Source organism: Panthera tigris, chromosome A1 (genome assembly GCF_018350195.1).
Source record: "Panthera tigris isolate Pti1 chromosome A1, P.tigris_Pti1_mat1.1, whole genome shotgun sequence".
Taxonomy (NCBI): domain Eukaryota; kingdom Metazoa; phylum Chordata; class Mammalia; order Carnivora; family Felidae; genus Panthera; species Panthera tigris.
In genome coordinates, this window is record NC_056660.1 from 196,785,207 (window position 1) to 196,803,162 (window position 17,956).

The 17,956-nt window shown below is 43.6% G+C and overlaps 1 protein-coding gene across 1 annotated transcript in view; it reads left to right on the forward strand.

Annotated features, from left to right (window-relative positions):
- Positions 1-15,639, forward strand: part of LOC122231767 — a 59,338-nt gene extending 43,699 nt beyond the window's left edge. Inside the window, exons 3-4 of the mRNA XM_042960166.1 lie at positions 12,141-12,261; positions 15,147-15,639. Coding sequence (XP_042816100.1) covers positions 12,141-12,261; positions 15,147-15,413 — 388 coding nt within the window. The 3' untranslated portion in view covers positions 15,414-15,639. The remainder of the gene's footprint in view (positions 1-12,140; positions 12,262-15,146) is intronic.
- The last annotated feature ends 2,317 nt before the right edge of the window (positions 15,640-17,956 follow it).

Consider the following 17,956-nt stretch of genomic DNA (forward strand, 5'->3'; position numbering starts at 1 on the left):
TGAGGTTTGTGAGAAAGGTGACACTCTGTGAGCAGGTGCTCGTTTTGTCCAAGTTGTCCTGCGGCGAGGTAAAACATGTAACGTTCATTTCTATTCATCTTCCGTCGCTACCAACAGTGATCTTGGCTTACCGGTTTTCTACTCCCCCCCCCCCCCCCCGCCTTAAATCAACTGCCACTTTGAGGAGAAGGAAGGTAAAATCCCAAATTCTGTTCAGTGCCTGAGAGGGCGTTGGAAACACATACTGGTTTTGGAGACGTATGCATATTGGAAACATACACATAGTGGAAACACATACTGTGTGTTGGTGGGCTCTGTGAAAGAGTTGAACTTGGGGGTTGAGGTCCTGGCAACAGAACTGGTAGGACAAGCCTTAAGTAAGGTCTGTAAAGAGTCCCACGTCATCCTAGGTGGTTAGGTTCTACACCAAAGGGAAAACGATTGCTGCTAGATATTCTGCGAAGTTAAAAAGGAAGGTGGGGCACCTGGGTGGCTCAGTGGGTTAAGCGTCCGACTTCGGCTCAGGTCGTGATCTCGCGGTCCGTGAGATCTCGCGGTCCGTGATTTCGAGCCCTGCGTCGGGCTCTGTGCTGACAGCTCAGAGCCTGGAGCCTGTTTCGGATTCTGTGTCTCCCTCTCTCTCTGACCCTCCCCCATTCATGCTCTGTCTCTCTCTGTCTCAAAAATAAATAAAAGTTAAAAAAAAAAATTAAAAAAAAAAAAAAAAGGAAGGCAATTGACAAGAATGGATTTGAGGAAACCAGGATTTTTAGTCTCTTGTTCCGGTTCCCTATCACTGTAGAGTCTGATGCCTCGATGCCTGACAAATTAGTGGTATAAACACCTCCCGCCATTTTATTATGCTTACGGACTCTGGGGGTCAGGGAGTCAGGGGGAGCTTGCTCCTGCGTCACAGTGTCTGGGACTTCGGGTGGGAATACAAAAGCTTGAAGGGACTGGTAGCTGTGGCTGGAATCATGTCAAGGCTGGCTCCTGCCTCCGTCTGGAGGGTAACACTAGCCAGTGACTGGGGTCACTGTGGGGCTGTTTGCAGGAACATCTCACCTAGCTTTTCCACGCAGGCTCCCTGCTTCCTCACAGCGTGACGACTGGCTTCCAAGAGGACCAGGCAGAAGACGCGACCCTTTTGAGGACCTAGCAAGTCACGCGGGGTCATATCCTCAGAAGGCCTGGCTGACCTGCCGCCAGCTTCTCTCTGACCTCGTCTCCTACACTCTGACCTCTGCTTTTTGAGCCCCAGGCACACCAGTCTCCTTTCTGTTCTCCACCACCTGGAACTCCTTCTCGCTTGGGAGCCTTCAAACATGCTTCTGCCTGGAATATTCTTCCCTTCCTCGTATGGTTCCTCCCAAAGGGAGGAGCGGGAGCAGGATTATTTTCTGTTTTAAACTTCTTGGCCCTGTTTCTGCAAGCTGTCGGATGTGCACGGAGCAAAAGGCAGCCAAGCATGTATGTTGTGCCTTGTTCACACCCTCTGCCTGGGAGTCACTGACCCTGACAGTGGGGGTACCGGGAATGTTAACATTCCAAGTAATGGAACTTCCTTTATACCCTAAGTGAGAGTCACGGGCCCTGGCAGCCTTAGTGTCACCAGACGCTGGCCGTCTGCTTCTGACGTGACAGGTGACAAGGCTCAAGGGCAGTTCTTCTTTTCAGATAGGCCACTGCCACAGCCACTCCAATCCCCCCACCCCTGCAGGTGACTGCCTCCTCATAGTAGGGACAGAGCGGTTTATTATAAGGAAGTGAAGTTATCTCTGAGGGACATCCGGGGCCAGAGAGCAGGCCAATTGAAGGGACTTTTCCTGGAACTAATATGAGACTACTATTTTAAACATATAAATCCTTCCCTCAAGTGGCAACCTCAATATTGACAATTACGTCTTCTCAAAAAAACAAAACAAAACAAAACAAACACTTTCTTATAATCCAGGGATTGGTGAACATCTTTTGCAAAGGTTGAGATAACAAATATTCAGGTTTTGCCAGTCCTACGGTCTTTCGTTGCAATGAATGACTCAAACCTGCATCAACAAATGGGTGTTCCCATGAACATGGACATGTTCCCATGAAACTATTTATGGATACTGAAATTTACATTTGGTACAATTTTCATACGTCACAAACTACCTTTCTTCTTTTGATTTCTTTTAGCCTTTGAAAAGTAAAAAACCAGTCTTATCCCATAAACTGTACAAAAGTAAGCATCAGGGCCAGATTGGTCCCCTGGCCCTACAATTTAACCCATGACTCTGGAATCTCAGTTCCCTGTAATTTACAGTTTGATCATCAGGTCAAGTAATTTTCCAGGGACAAACACTGGTCTGATGGCAGTGTTTATCCAGTATCTATCTATACCTGTGCTGCACTCCTCTCTGCTTTGGTAACTCTTACCCCTTCTTCAAATCTCAACTAGCTACTTCTATTTTTAATTTTTTGAGGACACTCCAGGTTGTTTTCCATGACGTCTATGCCAAATTATAATCCCACCAACATGTGGAAGGGTTCCCTTTTCTCTGCGTCCTCTCCAACACTTGTTTCTTTTTTTTTTCAATATATGAAATGTATTGTCAAATTGGTTTCCATACAACACCCAGTGCTCATCCCAAATCCAACGCTTGTTTCTTGTGTTGATTTTAGCCATTCTGACAGGTGGGGGGTGATATCTCATTGTGGTTTTGATTTGCATCTCCCTGACTGAGCATATCTACCTGTGTCTGCTGGCCATTCGTATGTCTTTTTGGGGGAATTGTCTATTCATTTCCTCTGCCCATTTTTAAATCAGGCTGTTTGTTTTCTTGCTATTGAGTTGTTGGATTCCCCTATCCACTTCGGCTATCAACTCGTGTTCAGATTTATAGTTTGCAATTACTTTCTCCCATCTAGAAGTTGACATTTCACTTGGCTAGTGGTTTCCTTTTCTTTGTGGAAGCTTTTTAGTTTGATGTAGTCCCATGTGTTTATTTTTGCCTGTGTTTTCGGAGTCATAGCCAAGAAAAAACAAAAACAAAAACCGAAAAAAAAAACATTGCCCGGAACAAGACCAGAAATGTTTTCTTCTAGGAGTTTTATGGTTTCAGGTCTTGCATTTAAGACTTTAATCCATTTTGAGTTGATTTTTGTGTTTTGTGAGTGTATAAGATAAGGGTCCAACTTCTTTCTTTCATATGTGGCTATGTTTTAACCATAAAAAAAAAAAAAAAAGGAAATCTTGCCATTTGTAACAACATGGATGGAGCTGGAGAATATTATGCTAAGCAAAATAAGCCAGACACAGAAAGCCAAATGCTGTATAATTTCATTTACATGTGGAATCTAGAATAATCAAACTCCTAGAAGCAAGGGATAGAATGGTGGTAGCTCAGGGATGGTGTAAGGGGGAGAAACGCAGAGGCGATAGTTAGAGGGTACAAAGTTTTATTTATGCAAGATAAACAAGTTTTAGAGATCTACTATGCGACATCATGCCTACAGCTAACAATGTAGTGTACTATATATTTAAAATTTGCTAAGAGCACAGATACTATGTCAAGTGCTCTTACACACACACACACACACACACACACACTGTAATAACAATAATAATAATAAAGAGAGCAGGAGGAAACTTTGGGAGGTGATGCACATGTCTATTATCTAAATGGTGGTGATTGTCTCACAGATATAGGTTTATCACCAAATTCGTCGAGTTATACATATTAAATACGCATAGCTTTTTACATGTCAATCATACCTCAATACAGTGGTTTCTAAAAAACTCAGTTTGAATTTCAATCATTACAAAAGCCTTTTAAGAACCTTAATTGGAATTAAAGGACGCTTTCTCATAAGTTCCTGTGTTTCTTGGCACTTATAACTTGTGTTTATGTCTTTCTTTGTATAATCATGTAATTACCATCCACCTCTCTTATAAGACTGTAAACATCAAGAGATCAGCAACCAAATCTGTGTCATTATTCATTGTATCTTAAGCTCTAGCAAAGTGCCTGACACCTAGCAGGGACTCCGTAAATATTTGATGAAGAAATGAAATCTAGTTTCCTTTTGTCTATTTCTGCTCCTGCTCTGAAGCAAAGCAGAGCCCCTTAAAAAAATGGCACTTAAAGCAATCAGCTTAACTGTGGAGTCTATAGGATAACTTCTTGCTTGGGTTTTCAAGTGGAGGCAGCTAGGGGCGCCTGGGTGGCTCGGTTGGTTAAGTGTCTGACTCTTGGCTTCAGATCAGGTCATGATCTCACGGTTTGTGAGTTCGAGCCCCGTGTCAGGCTCCCCGTTGGTGTGCAGAGCCTGCTTGGGATTCTATCTCCTTCCCTCTCCGTGCCTCTCCCACTCGTGCTGTCTCTTTCAAAATAAAGAAATAAACTTAAAAAATGGAGGCAGCTAAATCTGAACTCAAAACTCAAATGTGGAGAAGAGTTGCAACAGACCATTCCTTCCATGTTCTGAAAGCTTCACCTTTAGAAATCCAACTTTTCTTGCTCAGAGTTCCCTATTCCGTGTGATTTACTGCAATTGTAGTTATGCATTTATTTGGGTAATCATTTGATTACTATCTGTCTTCAATCATGGAGGCACTATGAACACTCTGTCTAAAAATTGTCAAAATAAGGAGACTTTTAAGACAAACACAGAACTAGAAAATTGCATTACATAAGACAAATGAGCTGGAAAATGAGTCCACTAGGCACATTTATCTGGAGCATAGTTTTGGGCCAGCTTTATTTTTCAGATCTTAATTTTGCCTCGTTCTTGCACTGTCAGATTAATGCAATGGTATCTGATGCTCCGACAGGGATTTAGGATACGTTTAACATATTGTTTAAGGGTAATGCTAGAGCAAGGCTGAGAATTTATCATTCGTTCAACAAATACTTATTGAGAAACGCAAGATCAGAAAAACACGGTCCTGGCCTTAAAGAAGCACAGTGCGGAAGATGCATGCCAACTTCCCTTGCCCATTCCTACCGCATCCTTGGTTTGCTCTTGCTTCTGCAAATTAGCATTCAGTTTAGGTCAACTCTGGATTAATCCAAGGTGCCCGTGACCAACAAGGAAGTTTGCGCTGGTCTCTGGCCTTTCTTTGTGCCTGAGAGGTTAGCGTGAGTGGGGGGGGATGTCAGGGTCTGCGATTCCCCACAGCCTGAGGCTCCCCTCTCTCTGTCCCTGTGTGGAATGAGATCTGACTACAGCTCCACGGAGGAACCCCCTGCCAGCGAGGGAAGGAAATCTGAAGGGCACCGGACGGCAGGTCAGAAACCTTGGTTTCATCTTGGCTCAGTCGCAAACTCACCAACACGGCCTTAGGCAAATTACTTTTCTCCCTCTGTACCTTCATTTCCTATAAGGAAAAGAACATGAAAAATTGGGTAAGGATGTTTAAGGTCTTTTTCAGGCTTGAGTTCTCACTTTCTACCCATCACTGTATGTCTGTAGTGGAGAAACCACAGCAAACACTAAGATCTGTGGTTTTTGGTTTAATAACCAGCTGGTTTTGTTAAACTTAAATTTTTCATATTTAAAAAACAAAACAAAACAAAAAACCCAACTTCAACCCCTGTATCAGTTGCCTGGCTGAAAACAGATGAAGACTACCAGGCTCTAAGGTGTGAAATCTTTCAGCAAGGGGAAGGCTTCCCCTCTGTTTTGAGGATGCTTTTGTGGGGGACTCCTTTTGGATGAGACCCAAACTGACAACAGGCGGAGGGAAAGGGCTTTGATAGCTCAGAATAGTTAACATTTATGGCGCATCTGTTAGATGGCAGGCAATGTCCTAATTGCTTTGCACGTATTACCCCATTTAATCCTCTCTGCAACAGGATGTCATTCAAACAAAAAATTAAAAGAGTTCTCTTCCAAAAGGCCAACAAGGAGCAGGATGCTTAGCATCAGGATGAAAGTGTTAAGGGAGCAATTAAGAATGCATTTTTATGAGCGCGTAGCTCTGCAGTGAAATGCTGGTGTTTATGTCATTCACCAAAGACTTTCTAAGCAGCCTTCCTGGTCCCTAGGAAAGCCACTAACTATTATTCCCTGCCTGTCACTGCAGCCTGAATCCCATGGTTGATTACAAAAGATAATGGAGAGGAAGGAAGTGGGCCTGTAAAAGAGAGAAAGGCCTGAACAGGTAGGTAGAAAGGGATTTGTGTGTGGTCTAGATTTATTAGCCCAGGGGATGGTGCGTATAGTTGTAAGACGGTGAGCGGCTTGGAAGGGTGAGTTCAGGAAAATTAATGGAAGGATTTTATTCCGTGATGAAGACACTGTTTTTGTTTGCAAGGGACTCAGGAGCCAGATTATGAGTGGTTGGAGGCGCCAACTGGAAGCCAATGCAGGAAGTGCCAGAGACAACAAAGCAGGGGAGGTAGGACTCACCGGGAGGGAGAAGGAGGTCGCTTCAGGGTGAGGAAGGGAGCAGGCGGGGGAGGGAGACAGGGACACAGAGGGAGCATCCACACTCCCTTTAGCTGTTCTACTCTGGGCTTTCACCGTTTCCTCAAGATCAATGTTTCTCATCTCAAAAACAAACAAACAAACAAACAAACAAAGTTCGTTCCCATTTTATTAACACTGACTTTGTCCTAGAATAAAATGGACCTGAGCTGTTTTAATTCTACCGTAGAATCAAAATAGCTTCCCTCCAGGTTTTTCCACTCTGTTAAAAAGCAGCACCCAATTGGGGGCACCTGGGTGGCTCTGTGGGTTAAGCATCTGACTTTGGCTCCAGTCATGATCTCGAGGTCTGTGAGTTCGAGCCCCGCGTTGGGCTCTGTGCCGACAGCTCGGAGCCTAGAGTCTGCTTTGGATTCTGTGTCTCCCTCTCTCTCTGTCCCTCCCCCCCTCCCCCACTCCTGCTCTTGCTCTCTTTCTCTCTCTCAAAAATAAATAAACATTAAAAAAAAAAAATCAGGGGCTCCTGCATGGCTGAGTCGTTTGAGCGTCCGACTTCAGCTCAGGTCATGGTCTCATAGTCCGTGAGTTTGAGCCCCACATCGGGCTCTGTGCTGACAGCTCAGAGCCTGGAGCCTGCTTCAGATTCTGTGTCTCCCCCTCTCTGCCCATTTCCTGCTCATGCTCTGTCTCTCTCTGTCTCTCAAAAATGAATAAGCATTAAAAAAAAATTTTTTTAATTAAAAGAAAAGCAGAACCCAGTTGTTCATGGCTGCCTATCCTTGATTCTTTCCCTGACTTCCCACAAAACAAAATGTATTGAGTCCTTACCATGTGTAGACTTTGTTCCATACTGTGGCGAATCTCATGGGAGCTCCATGCCGTTCTAGCATAAGGGGGTCAGATAATGAACAAAATAAAAAATGAAATGACACAACATGATAGAAGGTGGAAAGTGCCAAGAGACGCAATAAGGCAGGAAGGGTAATAAGGGAAGCTGCAGGTGGCAGGGGGCATGCAATTTTAAAGAATATGGTCATGGAGGGCTTTGTTGAGACAGTTGAGCAAAGAGAAGAAAAGCTGAGAGGGTGAACTGTGAGGACGTCTGAACATCCTGGGGGAAATCATTTCAGGCAGAAGAGCCGAATGCATGGCTTGTATTTTCAAGGAACAGCAAAGAGGTCAGCGTGGACAGGCAGGACATGAGAACAGAGCTGTGGGGGAAGGGGCAGATTCCGCAAGAGCTTTGCTGACACTCCGAGGGATAAGAAGAGCCATCAAAGGGTTTTGAGCAGAGAAAGGACACAAGAAGTCCTAAAGTGCCTACTTGCAAGATATTCGTCAAGGGCATCCAACTTCTTCCTGTCTCACTTCCATCATCCTTGTCTAAAACACCACCGGGGTGCCTGGGTGGCTCAGTCGGTTAAGTGTCCAGCTCTTGGTTTCGGCTCAGGTCACGACCTCATGGTTCGTGGGTTCGAGCCCCGCATCCGGCTCCTTGCTGTCAGTGCAGGGCCTGTAGGATTCTCTCTGGCCCTCCCCCGCCTGTACTGCCTCTCAAAATAAATAAATAAACATTAAAAAAAAATTAAAACACCAGCATTTCTTGCCAACTTCTGGGAACCCTCAGACCTGGCTTCCACAGTTTTGTACTTACCCTCTCAAAACTGTTCTGTAGGCAGCAACCACCATGATCAATAAAACGTATCACCAACACGCCCTTGTTCAGGCTTTGATGACTTCTCATTGTGCTTTGAACAAAACCTAAATTCCTCTCAACCTGTCCAACTCTGCTACAGCCACACAAGCCTTCTCTCCGTCCCTCAAACCCCCAACTCTCTCTGCCTCAGGCTCTTTGCACCTGCTCATCCCAACTGTCCCTCCATTACTCTCTATCGGAGTACCTTGTTCATTCCTGAAGGTCACCTGCACAGTTGGTGAGGCTGTATTTATTCGTTTGCTTACTTTTTAAGTCATCTGTTTCTTCTGCTAGACTGTGAACTCTGTGAGGGAAGGACTTCTCTGCGTCTCTCAGTCATGGTCGTCTGGCATGTTGCTGTTGGCACTCAGTGAGAAATGACTGAGTGAATAAAAGGAAGGGAGAGGGCCATAGACACATCCAGACTGTGGAATGACACGTGTTCATTTCTTAGTCAGTCCGGGCTGCTGTGACAGAATACTATAGACTAGTATTCTTCAACAGCAACCATTGGTTTCTCACGATTCTGGAGGCTGGGGCATCAAAGGTCAAGGTGCTGGCAGATCTCGTATCTGGTGAGCGTCTTCTTCCTAGGTTTCAGACTACCATCGTCTCATTGATCCTCATGCTGCTGAAAGAGAAATCATCTTTCTCATGTCTTCTTATAAGGCCGCAAGTCCCCTTCATAACGGCTTCACCCTCACGACCTATCTCCCCAAAGGCCCCATTTCCCGATGCCATCACATCGGGGGTTAGGATTTCCACATGTGCATGTTAGGGGGCCATGAACATTCAGTCCGTAATGATATACACATGAATTGTACTATTAGGACAGAGGAAGTAAGCTTTGTGAGCAACAAAAGAGCCATCGTTTTATAAACTGTGCTAAACATTCTCCTAAAGGAAAGAAAGGGCAGCAGGTATAATGTGAATACTTGAAGAAGTGACATCCTTTTACTTTGTCAAATGATATTTTTAGTGTATTCATTTCTCCTCTAATTGCTGCTGCATTTATTTCAGTTTCCATGGGAACCTAGAGAGGGACTTCCCTATTTTCCCCTCCTCTTTGGTCTTCAGCAAAGAAAAATGGACCAGGAGGGAGTTTTCAAGAGCTGCTCCAAAATTCCTGGTTCATCAGGTGGCTGAGGGTGACACACCCTTGTTGGAACTTGCTCAGGACCAGAAGCTGTGCCAGGCAGTGAGGGAAAGGAAGAGAACGAGATCTAGTGCTTACCAGGGAGGAGAAGGGGCCGCTAAATGAATCCTTTCAATACGGCGTGGTGAGTGATGTGATACTTTTGTGCAAGGGGTTTTGTGTTTAAAGAGAGAGGTCAAGGAAGCTTTCGGAGAGACAATGCCTAAATTGTGTTCGAAAATTGTCCTGGAGTTAGCCCAACAAAGGATGAGAGGAAAGAGTGGGAGGAAATCTCTCATCAATGGCCAATTATTTTCCTGGTTCAATTCGAAAGCATGAAGAATGGTTGGAATGCACGAGGAAAAGATGAGAAAGACATTAAAACCTCAGAAAAGTAAAAACGACAGTCTTCCCATCACCGATGTCCATGTACAAAGGATGGGTGTGGGTCTAGGCAAAGAAAATTCTGAACTACCTAAGAAAAGGAAATTCCTAAACATTTGTGGTCTTGGATTTTCCCAGGTGAAAGGGGTCAAATTGCCACCGTTGGGATATATTCAATCATCTCGTATGAGACACTACCTTAGAGTATGCATGGCATCAGAGCAGGTGTATCAATCTGAAAAGGCGTAAGCCTGACCACGTGATGGTTAGATTGTAACCAATGGGAGTGCTGAGAATGTCTCTGCCCACCTGGTTGGTCTAGGACTGGTGTTTCATCAAAACAGGACCAGCCATCTACAACCATCTAAAAATAAACCAAATCCTTTGTAGATGTGTCTCAACAACATGAACGAGAAACGTAATCCCTAGGGACCTTCCAATTCCCTCTTTTCTTGCTTTCTCCCTGCCACTTCTCAAACTGCAGGTGCCCCCGCCCCGACCTCTCTCTGCCTAAATCTTTGTGTGCTTTTTGTTACCCTCACCCAAGTCATTTCCTCTTGATCCTGCACCCTGTGATCCCGAGAGTGATAACGTTGATCTCTCTTCCAGGGAGAGGACCCTCAAAAGCTCGAAATTTTCATTTTGTCACACGCTCATTAATAGGATCTGCAAAAATTCAATTCTACTATAGACGCAGAATCCTAAAATGTGTGAAGGAAAGCGGGGATCTTAGTACAACGCTCTTACTTTACAGATGAGAATTCTGAGGTTCATAGAGTGGAGGCTGGAGAAGTTCTCAGGGCCAGAAACCCTGAGACAGTTGAGGCCATGCGTTCATATTTTAATAGCTAAACTCCCTTGAATGAGGCTCAAAACTTATATTCCTTCCACTAAATTCCCGTCCCCAGAAGATTCTATTGTGGCTCGGTGGGATCACAGTGCTACCTTAAAGATTCTCCTCATGAAGCCAGAATATGGTTTTTCTCATTTCTATTTTTATGTTTGAATATGGTAACAACATTTCAAAAAAATTGCCTTCCTTGATGGCATTTTTATTAATTTTTCCCCCAGCTACCCAGAATAATTAAATGCATAACATAAAGCAAGACGTATAGAATCACCCAAATGCTTATTCTTGGTTATGATCCGCCAAATTAAAAACGTGCCTTGAGCAAAGTAAAATCTGCCGGGAGAGAGTTTAGAACAAACAACAATAATAACGAGACCCTGGCAGTGAGGCTAGAGGCTTGAGTGTCCCTCCTCACTCAAGCCAGCAACACTCCTGTGAGTGAGGTACCTCGACGTTTTCATTTTACAGGGGAGTGAAGATTTGGAGAGGTTCGGTTCCAGGTCAGGTGGTAGAACCAGCATCGAAGCCCAGGTCTGGGATAATTCAGGTCTGAGCTCTTCATCTTGCCATTTTACTCATCAAAAGACTAAATACATCGATTCAAAGGTGGAACCATTTTACATCCTCATTCTCGCTATCTAGACGTCATGGATGGATGCCACGAGAAGAGGCAGCTGCCACTGCAGAGCAGCCCTGCAGAGGATTTAATTTCAGTGGACTCCTTCCTATGGGCTGTGAGAAAGCTCATTCGACGGGCTGGCTGGGATAGATCAACCGAAGCATCACAGGGGACAGTTCCGATACTTTAACAATTCCTGCCCTGCAATTCTAGCTGCCGTCACAGAGCGCAAGTGGGGGAGGGGCAGAGAGAGAGGGAGACACAAAATCCAAAGCAGGTTCCAGGCTCTGAGCTGTCATCACAGACCTTGACGCGGGGCTTGAACCCAGGAACCGTGAGATCAGGACCTGAGCCGAAGTCGGATGCTTAACCGACTGAACCACCCAGGCACCCTTCTTTTTGGATTCTTGGGTCAATAGCTAAGTCAGTCTTTCCTTATCAGGTCTCATGGCCCCTCTGGTCAAACACAGACAAGTAGACAGACAGACACACACACACACACACACACACACACACACACACACCATGATCTTCCTCTTTTGCTTCACAATTCATTGTCAGTGGCTCTCTGGTTCAAGTACTAACATAAAACTATGTTTACATACATTTAATGATTATTACCATTTTGCTTGTTCATTAACTTTTAATTATTGTTATGATAAATAGTAACAATAACCATTAAGTCACCGGGCTTTAGTCAGGATCCTAAGCATTGCGTAATTTCTCTTGCTCTCTCATAAGCCCATGGGAAAATCCATGTAATCATAGCAATCATTCATTTAAGGGAATGTATTTTCCTATAATTCCTTTGTGGATATACTGGCTTAAGCCAGCGGATGGTCCCCTAGGAAAAACTGCAGGCTTGGTGGTGGCCATCCATGCTCATGGTATTAATGATGACAATAGGTCTTTCATTTCCATTTTTAGCCCAGTTTCTCACCCAAGGTCTCAATGCTTAACTTTTAAGTGCTTTGGAGACATTACTTTTTCGATGGCCTTCAGTCAAAGCAAATGAAGTTTAAAACTAAACTCATTGTTATTCTAGGACTTTGCTCCACATGGCTACACTGGTCAACATGTGTCAACATGGTCAACACTGGCTCAACATGGCGGTCAACAGCTACACTGAGTACACGAAATGCAGCCAGTTTGAATTGACGTATACTGTAAGTATAACACTTCAACTTCGAAGAGTGAGTAGAAGAGGGAAAAATAGCTCATTAATGATTTTTATATTGATTCCGTGCTAGAGTGATAATATGTTGTATGCAATAATTAAATAAAACATATGATTAAAATGGATTTCACCTGTTTTTAATTTTTAAAATGTGGCTCTTAGAAAATTTAAAATTACGTATGTGACTTGGATATTTCTATTGGATGGTTCTGTGCTGAAAGATCAAACCTGGGAGAGACTGTGTAATTTTCTTCCTTCTTTAATGAGCGAAGAGTGAGGATAATAGCTCATTATGGAGTCAGTTTTGCATACCTGATAACGGGGCCTGGCACCTACATGTGTCATCTCATCCAGTCTTTACTGCAATCCTACGCATTAGGTAAAATGGGTTATGCCCATTTTTGAGATGAAGCCCGTGCAGAGAAAATAGCTTGTCCAGGGTCATATAGCTTATGATTTGGATGCTCTGCATTGCTTTAATTCCTGTGAATACTAAAATACACAAGTACTTCCCAAGATATAGACGCCATGTATATATCTCCATGGCTGTCTCTCACTCAATGGTAGTACGATGGTAGCCATTGTACTTCTCCTCAACTATCTTTGCCTCCAGTTTCTGATCTCATTTTCTCTTTGAAAAGAACATATACCTGATTTAAGAGAAAAAGTCATTCCCCTGGAGCAGGGACCTCTACAAGTACTTACTACACAATCTATTTCCTCAACTAAGTAAGGCAAAGGGGAGCGGCAAACGGGAAGCTCTGTGATGGAAGGTGAGTTTCCATTGTGCTTAAAGCTGCATCTTGTTATGGCAACACACATATGCACACGTACGCTCACACACTGACGTCCTTCTTTCCAGAATCTGTGGATATGTTCTTTTATCCGATAGGTCATTCACAAATATCTTCTCCCATTTTGTAGGTTGCCATTGAATTTTGTTGGTTGCTTCCTTCACTGCACGGAAGCTTTTCATTTTGATGAAGTCCCAACAGTTTATTTTTACTTTTATTTCCCTTGCCTCAGGAGACTTATCTAGAAAGAAGTTGCTATGGCCAATGTCAAAGAAGTTATTACCTGTGTTCTCTTCTAGGGCTTTATGGTTTCAGGTCTCACATCTAGGTCTTTAATCCATTTCGAATTTATCTTTGTGTATGGTGTAAGAAAGGGGTCCACTTTGATTCTTCTGCATGTAGCTGTCCAGTTTTCCCAATACCATTTGTTGAAGAGACTATCTTTTTCCCACTGGATATTTTTTCTTGCTTTGTCGAAGATTAGTTGACCATATAATTCTGGGTTTATTTCTGGATTTTCTATTCTGTAACATTGATCTATGTGTTTATTTTCGTGCCCGTACCATACTGTTTTGATTGCTACAACTTTGTAATATACCTTGAAGTCCAGAATTGTGATGCCTTCATCTTAACTTTCCTTTTTCAAGATTGCTTTGGCTATTTGGGGTCTTTTGTGGTTCCAGACAAATTTTAAGACTGCTTGGGAATCTGTTGGTTTTCACAGTGTAGTGGCATCTTAGACTTGGTCCCCAAGTTAGTATAAAGGTGAAAATAACCTAACGGCCAACACTGCAGTGTCAATAAATTTCCTTATAAAGGACAACATTGGAAAGCAGACTGTCATCTCAGAACAAACCCAACTCAGCTGATTTCTTCTCTAGCTTAGAATGGATTGTTGCTTCTTTAGTTGAATGTCAGATGGTGTTGCTTGTTTGTATTTAGACAGCATGTTATATGAAAAGTGCATCACTTTAGACACTAGAATCACATGTAGCACAGTGAGATGTTCATTTCAGGAATGGTACATGAAAACTGAGAGCAAATGAGGGCAATGAAATTCACTGTTATCATCTCATGCTAACTCTAGGACATACAGTCATTTTATGAAATGGAGGACAGAAGCGTTTTTATGTATTTATTGGACCCACGAATGAGGGTCCTCAAGGAGGAGATTTTTGGTATAGCAGGGTGTGACGTATCTTTACCTTTGGGGCACTGGAAGAATTCATGAGTTCATTCACTATTCTTAGAATGTTCTACGTGCCCGATGCTGTCCCAGGTACTGAGGAGTCAGAGATGAATGAAGAGCCCATCCTACTCTAACCTGCTCAGAAATTTAAAAGGGTTTACTTATTTTTTTTTTAATGCCCAGGAACATTATGGGTATGGTCCCTAGCTTGTCAGATGAGTAGCTTAAGTTTTCTCATATTGTCATTGTTATCATTTCCATTATCATTAGAAAAAGGAGGAGGCAGAGGATAGGAGGTGGAGGAATGTTAGCACCTGATGGGTCCCAGGGCAAAGCAAAGGGCAGTGTGGCAGAGTGGCAAGCTGTGTGAGCTTTGGAGAAGGTGTGGCACAGATACTGTGAGGACCCGAGCGAAAGCGGCTTGGAGACCCTGCAAACTGCAGCTCTCTGCCTTGTCAAGCGTTTCTGTTTTAAACTACGTGGAACAAATGCCAACAGGAGAACCAATTTCTCAATGAACTAGTGTCACTCTTCTATGGGAATCCTGCTGTTTTCGTAATTGTACTGTGTAACTTTCCAAAAGCTTGAGGACATTGATCTTGTCCAATTATCCCGTTTTTTAGGCCGTAGAATGAAGCTTAGAGAAGGGCCATCGAATTTCCAGGTTATTCGTGAAATCAGTGTTTCCCTTAAAAAAAAAAAAAATCATTTGCTTCGTTTTTCCCGGAAGATCATAAGTTTGCTTTGTTTTAGAAAGCTAATTGACTAACTCACTTCAAAGGGGCCCCTTTGACTTTGTGCTCTTAATCTAGAGTTTATAATATTTCCTGGTGCCAAATGAGAGACTATCTACATCAACTTTGTACCCTTCTTCTGTTTTCTCTCCTCCAGGTACTTTATGACCCAGGCCGCCTTTTGGATCAGAAAGATACTGAAGCTATAAAACACACAAAGCCAGGCTTTGTTACCACCTGCGTGTTCAGAAGGACACTCGCCCTGAGCGGGTGCGCATCACGTGCTCCTCTAGTCTCTGACTCTACTTACCCAGTCCGTCTCTGGGTAGAGGATGGAGGAAGGCAGAGTCAAACCTGCCTGCCTGGGGGGACCTGCCCCTCCGTGGAGGCAAGTTACGGTGTCCCTGCGGGCACATATATTTAGAGTGTGCTCTCTGCTTCAGCAAGTTTGTCTCAGGCCACATCTGCTGCTCTAAGCCCTGAGAGTGCAGCCCTCAGCACGACTGTGAGGACAATTCAGTTTGCCTCTGGAGCCAGGCTGCCCCATTCATTTCCCATGGTTCCGAGCCCACTTGTGGTCACGTCTCTTGCTCTCGTCTCCCTCAACACGGCAGATGCCAGCTGGTGTTCCCAAAGAGCTATAGTATCAGTGTCCAGCACTCTTTTCAATTAAAAAATATCTTTAAAACATTTGAAAGGAAGTACGTTGCTTTTTTCTGATTAGCAAGGAACACATACCGCGTATAGAAAATTGGACAGATACTGAGGGGTATAAATCAAAAAAGCAAGTAAGAACTACGATTCTGCTACTGGGAGAAGACCACTGTTATTTTGGGAAATTCTTCATAGATTTTTCATCCTGTGCCACGGGCGTTCCTACAATTGGAAAGCTATAAAACGTGCTGCTAGGCATTCCAGGTTTTTGTTTTTGTTGTCACTGTTGTTGTTTGTGTTATTGTTGCTGTTTAGAGACAGAGAGAGAGCTCCAGAGCTCCTGAGTGAGCAGGAAGAAGGGCAGAGGGAAGGAGAGAGAGATAACCCAAACAGGCTCATGTTCAGTGCAGAGCCCATGGCCGGGCTCGATCTCGTGACCCTGGGATCACGACCTGAGCCAAAATCAAGAGTCGGATCCTCAACAGACTGAGCCACCCAGGCACCCCATTTTTTCTCTTAACAATATTTTGTGAATATTTTCTCATATCATTTAATAGTCTATGAGACCATGTTTGGATATGTGTGTGTGTGTGTGTGTATGTGTGTGTGTATACACATATACACAATGCTTTCTAGTGATTTCTTCCATAATTTAAAATTTCTCTTAGAGACAGAACCATTGGGATTCTTGTATAACATCAATCCTCTATAGTTTGATGTTTTACTCCTTATTCTGGGCTTCTCCGTGCGTAATCGCATTGTCTTCATGAGGCACTTTTTACATCAAAGTTTTAAAAAATGAAAGAATGAAGTGCTTACAGGAAACGTGATAGTCACCCATCTATCTTTTTACCACCCAAGAACCGGTTGTCTCCAGAGAAGAGAATTTTTTGTTAACGTTCCTCTTTCAGGACTGTTTAATTTTGCACATCGCAGCAAAACCAGCTGTATTGGTTAGGGATCGGTTTACTAAATATAATGGAAAAGACAAATTAATGGTAGCTCACACACTTTTATCACTTATTTTCTCAGGTACAAGAAGCCTAAGGATACACAGTCAATCTTTGCTGTGTGAGCTCCACGTTCGTTAGGGACTCAGGCTTTGCTAGATTTCTCCTTCCTCTTGGCTTCTATTTTCAAGGTTTCAAAACGCCTGCTGCTGCAGCCCCTCTGACCACACAGCATGAAGGAGTCGGAGCAAAAGAAATGGGTCATGCCCTAGGCATGTCAAGAAACTTGAAGGAGTTTTCCTGAAAGCTCCCTATAGCACATCTGTTTAAATTTCATTGGCCAGAGCTCTATGTGCTGGGAGGCTGGAATGTAGTTATTTATTTGGAATCGGTGCACCACTGAATAAAATTAGGGTTTTACTATTCATAGAAGTAGATGAATTGGGCAGGCGAACAAAATATATATTGCTTTACATAACTAAATAGCTCAAGGGTTATCTATGGCTTCAGGTACAGTTTGATCCAGCTGGACTTTCGTCCTATTTCTCAGAGATTCTCGCTCATCCTTCTCATGCGCTGTTTTGCCACCAGACTGGGTCTTCCTGTGATGGCAGAGATGGCTGTAGTATTTCATGCTAGTGTATCCTTATATCTCACTGCCCGGAGAGGGAGAGAGATGTACTTTCTGAGACCTGACACAGGAGAGCAAAAATACTTTCTTCCCAAACTCCTAGCAAAGTCTCTCTGTGTACCCTTGGCCCAGATTGGACCACCTGCTCATGCCTGGATCAATCATTATGAAAACAACACTTAAATCATCATGACATTATAAATATTGTCCCGGAAGGTCCGAATGATATTCGTGGTTACACTTCTTTTCCAGGTGGTCAAGGAAACAAGCCTGTGTCACTCAAGTTCAAATCTTTCTGTGTTTAAACACCATCAAACACCGTTACCATTTCTGTAAGTTTACTCAGATCTTACTTGACCTAATTTAGCTCTTTTTCTTTCTTCGTGTACAGAGGTTTCTCCCGCGGTCAGCCAAACCAAGTTAGACCAAGTCCTCCCAAGGTCAACCGTCCTACGTCCAAGCGGTAGGTCTGGAGCTCGGAAAAGAATTCTGGGCTGACGTGCAAAACTTGGGACTTGTCAGCTTACAAATGATAATTAAAGCAAGTATTGTGGATGAAACAGTCTGGGGGCCCGTAGAAAGTGAAAGAAGAGGAAGGGCTTTGACATTTAAGTGTTAGCCAGAGAAGGAGCTGGCAAAAGAGACTGAACTTTCAAATCTCGGCATCAGGGAATCAGCGAGTTGGGAGAGTAGCAGAGGTGATGTTGAACCTCGCACCTGGGACAGGGGTTC